Source organism: Buceros rhinoceros, unplaced genomic scaffold (genome assembly GCF_000710305.1).
Source record: "Buceros rhinoceros silvestris isolate BGI_N320 unplaced genomic scaffold, ASM71030v1 scaffold3435, whole genome shotgun sequence".
Classification (NCBI taxonomy): Eukaryota; Metazoa; Chordata; class Aves; order Bucerotiformes; family Bucerotidae; genus Buceros; species Buceros rhinoceros.
The window spans coordinates 29336-35412 of record NW_010410980.1 but is presented as its reverse complement, the minus strand read 5'-3'; the positions used below and the strand labels follow the sequence as shown (position 1 = coordinate 35412).

The 6077-nt window shown below is 38.1% G+C and overlaps 1 protein-coding gene across 2 annotated transcripts in view; it reads left to right on the top strand.

Moving 5' to 3' along the window:
• The window catches only part of POT1 (protection of telomeres 1), a 67172-nt gene that overhangs the window by 45743 nt on the left and 15352 nt on the right, over positions 1 to 6077 (top strand). Inside the window, exons 10-11 of one of the 2 annotated variants that reach the window (XM_010135790.1) lie at positions 4055 to 4215; positions 5990 to 6071. In XM_010135790.1, the coding sequence (XP_010134092.1) occupies positions 4055 to 4215; positions 5990 to 6071 (243 nt within the window). Of the gene's footprint in view, positions 1 to 4054; positions 4216 to 5989; positions 6076 to 6077 lie in introns of both variants that reach the window. The other variant, XM_010135789.1, reaches the window with a different exon arrangement.

Sequence of the window (6077 nt, the reverse complement as noted above, 5' to 3'; positions counted from 1 at the left end):
TCCTGCTGAGTGGTGTTGCAGCTTTTCAGTGTCTGGTGCCTTAGCAAAACGCAAACAAAATTTTCAGAAATCTCTTCTCTGAAGTAGACTGTTTCCTGGGGCATAAAGACACAAGTAAGAGCTACAACTAAACAAAGGCAATGGTGGTCGCTGCTCTTTCCGGAGTTTCCCTCTTCCTCTGGCTACCTGAGGGGGATGAGACTTCCACATTAGGAACCCCAGCTTGCAACTCTCTGAATATACTTGCTACCCATAGGTTGCAGTTCATTATTCTTCAGCATTTCTTTTTCCAGTTTTTTCAGAGGTTCTCAGAATTCACTCAGACCTTGTCATGCAACTCAGAAATAAGTCTCTGACATGGGTTTTTCCATCTGAGGCATTTTGCTCGATAGTAAAAGTCAAAGTGAGTAAGCATCAGTGGTCACTCAGTGCACTGTAAGGGGTCCAGCTGCTGCTTGATTTCCTTACGTGCTGTTGTTCATTGAATATGTGGTACTGTGCATTCCTCTTATGCTTGATACTATCAAATTTCTTTCTCCATGCATTTTCTGCATAGTACAGGTAAAACAATTAACCTTGAGTGTGCATACAAGTACTAGTCTGTAATTTCACAGTATTTGCTTCATGTTCTGTATCTTCAGATGCAGTATTTGAATAGTTTCAGCTGTTCCACCCCGTACGTGTGGGGTTTTATATAGTAGTTTGGACTAAGAAGTCTTGCTTGCTTTTCTAGTGACTGAGTCATATTTCCACCTGGCAACTAAAATGACTTACATGTCTGTAATATCTAGCTTCATATTTTTCAGGCCTGGGTAATATTCCTTTGACCTGTCAGTGGTATTTTCCCCACTTCTGTTTCTGTAGTCATTAAAAAAAAAAAAACAAAAAACAACAAAACAAAAAAACCCCAAACAAACAATCAAAAAAACAAACTGCAATAACCTCTCTCACATCCAAGTGCTCCAAATGCTTTAATGGATTTAAGTTGGTTTTTTTTTGTTGCATAGGACAACAGCTAGATGCCATGTATATGCTTTCTCTCATTTGCAAAAAGTTGTGCACAATTTACTCAATAAAATTGACTGTTGATATGATAAAGTGATGGCAGATAAATCTCATGGGGTATCATCAGCTGTAAAATAGGCATAAAAATTAGTATGGCTGATTTTATTAAGTGATTCCTGTAGATCAAAGCAGTCTCTTATCATGAGTGTCTTTCTGGCTAAACATGAACATTTAACTGCTGTTAATAAAATACCATTCTGAATTTATCAGTGTCTTAAATGTGAACACAACCCTATACATTTTGAAGTAATTATCAGAATTTGCAATGCTGAAAAGTTGTTTTAGTAGGCTAGTTACAGAGAACTGCATATGTGACTTCTTAATTCTAATTCTTTTTAGCTTTAGTATATATTTTAAAAATAGTCATATTTGAATTAGACTGCCAATAGAATATTTCTGCAATAGAGTATTTTACTGCAAGAAATGTATTCTTACTGCTTTAATTTCATTTTAAATTAACTTGCTCTAAATGAGATAGGTAGTTCATAAAGAGAACTGCTGTAAAGTCAAGTAAGGAGTTGGTTTTTTGCTAGATTTTTGTGATGGCTCTGTAAATCATGGTGTTTGCTTTAGCGTAGATTAGAATTTCTTCTCAGTCAAGTGTATAAAGTGTGCTTGGTCTGCAGGCATTCTGTAAACAAGAGAAATACAGTAACATTTTTAGCTGCAACACCCTCGTTTGCTCTCTCCTGTTAACTGTAAGCAATGCTGCCTCCGAAAGGAATTCATGGAAACGGCACTCTGTCTGGCACAGTCAGGTCTGGTGTCTCTGCTGACATTCATAACCTTCCTTGTGGGATTTTTCAGTATTTGGCAATGCTAATTATAATGCAGCTCTTCAGTATAGCTCTGAGTGATATTAAAATAGATAAAATGACAACATTTTCAGAAAAGCAATCTAATAAAATAAATTCATATATAGAAAGATGTATTTTTGTAGTGATCATAGATTTTGGGAAGTTGAGTGTTGCACTGCAACATGTAATTCAGTTGACTTTTGCATGAATTTCAGCCTTCTGAAGTTCAGAAGGCAAAATCAGCATTTTGTGTTCTTAGCTTCTGTGCTCTCTTCTCCCATATTTAATGCTTTGTGTTTACACATATAGGAAATGTGCAAATACTTACTAAATATTTAGGGGTTTTTATACTCAGTTTTTGAAAGAAAGAAATTGTTCAATTATAATCGACTATTTCCTGCTTAGAAACACATTACTCTTTTTTCCCCAAAAGTAGTTTGGCACTATTATATTGACATAAGGTACTTTGATAAGCAAAACTTACCTGAGAACTTGCCAAAAGACTTTCTTCAAAAGCATTTGCCATAGTCATGATATCAGTTTTATAATATGACTGTCCCTTGCATTTTTTCATATTCAACATAATTAAGGGAAATTTAGCATCTGGAAAGAAAAAAAAAAGTTCCCGGATAAGCCTTTTAACTCTCTAAATGTACAAGCTGTCCTGTTGATATGCTTTGAATGAACGAAATGAGCAGTCCCCTAATGGTGCAGTTCAGTTAAAACTCTGGTAAGAGCTCGTGCCAGCAGCAAGAGAGATGCAGGCTGAAGTGCACTTTTTATGTCCCTGGTGCCTGAATTTGAAAATATGCTGCCTTTTCCGTGTGTGATTATTGTTTAAAACAGCAGCTTGATACCAGCATTACATAGTTGTAGTCTGTTCGTTGATACAGAGGGGGATTCCAGAATCAGGTGGCTGCTCTGTCTGCTTTTATGCATATATACATACATCTATAAGTGTCGTACTAAGACCTGCCCAATCTGGTCTAATAAGAATATTTTTTAGGTTTTTACTAGTTTAAGCAAGAGCTGAATATAAATAAGACTGGCTGCTGTAATATTAATGTTAATGGAAGTCAGTTTAAACTAATATACCATTTATGTAGGGCTATTTAAAAGATTTGAAATGTATCAATGAGTATGTGTAGCTTGCCAGCTATCAGCTGGATCTTATGGTATATTTCAGAAAAGTATTTGGGTGCTAGTTAATTTGATTCAAAGGCCTTTAAAACACAGTAAATGGAAATAAACTGTATAATTAAGTCTCCAGATTATCTACCTTTATAAACTTGGGTTTGACTTGGAGTTGAGGTTTTGGATTTTGGGGGGGTTTTTTTGAGGGGAGGGAAAATGGGAGTGGTATTTTGAAGTTAAAGCGAAGTTACAAAGGTGTGTTGGATGTTCAGCACTCTGTAACTTCTTTCTTAATAGATACTAAGTCCATTTGAGTAACTTGACAAAAATCTTTCAGAGAACACAAAGTAATTCTAAGCAAAACAAGAAGCATATTCTCCAGGTACCTGAGGATACAATCTAACAGAGTTAGCAACAGTGCAAAAATCTTTGCATTTCTAACATGTCGCCTTTTGTCCTGGCCCTGAGAAAATGTTATCTGAAACGTAAGAGTAAGATATATGATAAAGAAATCTGAGTAAGCAGGTGTGTTTGCCTCTATACATATAAACAGATGATATGCCATGCCTTATGATGGATATGAGGTCAGTTGCTGAGTGCAATCATACATGGACAAATCACAGCACGTCAGTCTCTGGAGGGCTGCATTGTGAGTAGAGAAGACAAACTGTGCCCTCAGGAAAGAAATATATTGGCTTGTTTGATCTGTCTTCTGAAGTCTGCTTGAGGGTCAGGTCTAGTAAGAAGGCTTATGCTGGTTGTGAATCAGCCTTTGCTGCCAGTCATGTTGTCTGATAAAGCAAAACAAACAGGTCACCCAGAGAGGTTTTGAAGTCTCCATCTTTGAAAATATTCCAAACCCAGCTGGAGAGAACCCTAGAAACCTGTTCCATTTGTCTCTGCTTTGGGCATGGAAGTTGGACTAAGCAGTCTCCAGAGGTCCCTGACAGCTTCGGCTATTTTGTGATTCAGTAAAAGCAAGGAATAAGCTTTATGAGGCCTGGGATTTTCCAAGTAAATAGCTAACTTTGTGTTACAAATTGCTTTTTGTCTTTAAGATTGGAAGTTTTCTGAGAATTTACAGTATTCATACAAAACAAGCAAATGCTGACAATGAAGAAGTCTCACATATAGAATTTCATCTTCATGGTGGCACCTGTTACGGTCGAGGAATAGGAGTCTTACCAGAAAGTAACCCAGATGCCAAGGAACTAAAAGCGTAAGTTCTGTGTGGAGGGGTTTGATTTTCTAGATGATTCTGGAAAACTTTAGGCTAATGTAACAACTGTACAGTTTAGAATACTAAGTGTGTGTAGGAACCACAAACTCTGGAACAGAGTACGGCTTTAGCACCGCTAGGATGAACAGTAAGTATTTGGGGAAGGTGGGTAAATAAAGGCTAATCTTTCAAATTTAAAATACAGTAGGGATTAAGATTTCTGTTTTCTAGTGTGGTAATAATAAGACCTGGCCACGTTAACATAATTATTCTGTTTTATAGTGCTATATAATCTTTTAAAGATAAAAGCTATAGTTAAATAAACAAATTGAGCTCATTTTAAGCATGTTTCGGTTGGATGAGACCTTCACGATAATCAAGTCCAACTGTTAACCCAGTGCTGCCAAGTTCACCACTGATCCATGTCACTGAGCACCACATCTATTGCCCTTCTCCGGACATTCTACAGCACCTCAATGTCCTTCTTGAAGTGAGAGGCCCAAAACTGGACACAGTATTTGAGGTGTGGCCTCACCAGGCCTGGCCATCCAGACAGTTTTTTTTATCCAGCAAAGCGTACGCCCATCCAAGCCATGAGCAGCTGGTTTCTCCAGGACAATGCTGAGGGGAAATGGTGACAAAGGCTTTACTAAAGTCCAGGTAGACAACATCCACAGCCCTTCTCTCATCCGCTAAGCAGATTGTGTTGTCATAAAGCTCAGGTTAGTCAAGCAGCACCTGCCTTTCACAAACCCGTGCTGACTGGGCCTGATCACCTGGTTGTCCTGTATGTGCCGCATGATGGCACTCAAGGTGATCTGCTCCATAACCTTTCCCCGCACCAAGGTCAGACTGACAGACCTGTAGTTTCCTCAATCCTCCTTCTGGCCCTTCTTGTAGATGGATGTCACATTTGCTGTCTCCAGTCAATAGGTACCTCCCTGGTTAGCCAGGACTGATAGTAAATGATGTGAAGTGGCTTGGTGAGCACTTCTGCTAGTTCCCTCAGTAACGCTGGGTGGATCCCGTTCAGCCCCATAGACGTGCATGTGTCTGAGTGGTGCAGCAGGTCATTAACCATTTTCCTTTAGATTATTCATTCTGCTCCTGTCTCTGTCTTCCAGCTCAAGGGGCTGGGTAACCTGAGAACAATTGGCATTAAAATTAAAGACTGAGTCAAGAAAGGTATTAAACATCTCAGCTTTTTCCTCATCCTTGGTCATTATGTTTCCCCCCACATCCAATAAAGGATGGAGATTCTCATTAGACTTCCTTTTGTTGCTAATATATTTGCAGAAACTTTTTTTATTATCTTTTATGGCCATAGCCAGATTAAGCTTTTTCGGAGCTTTGGCCCTTCTAGCTTTCTCTTTGTGTAACCTTGCAACATCTTTGTAGTCCTTCTGATTGATTCTTCTTCCAAAGGTTATGACCTCTCTATTTTCCCCTTAGGAAAGGCTAAGTAACCATTGTCCTCATTCCTTTATCAGGAATTCTGTTTCCAATAGTACAGATTTCCTTTTGCGCTATAGGTGTTTAAAGTTCTAGAAGTGATTTGGAAAGATGTGTCTCGTCTGTGTCATTAATTATACACTCCTTCAATTTCTAGAATAATTGAATATTATGTCTGTGCTCAGAAATTTAGATCTCAACATTATACCTGTGTATTGATAAACAGGAGGTTTTGTATGAGTGTGTGTTGTCTCATACATGTATGCATATGTCTATACTGGAAAGTCTCTAGGTTATAAAATGTTTAGTCATTTATTTTTAGATTCTTAGAATCTGTGGATCTGGCAGAGAGTCAGGATATGGAAAGCATGTCTTCAGTGGATTTAGACGGCACTTTTAGCAACATTACA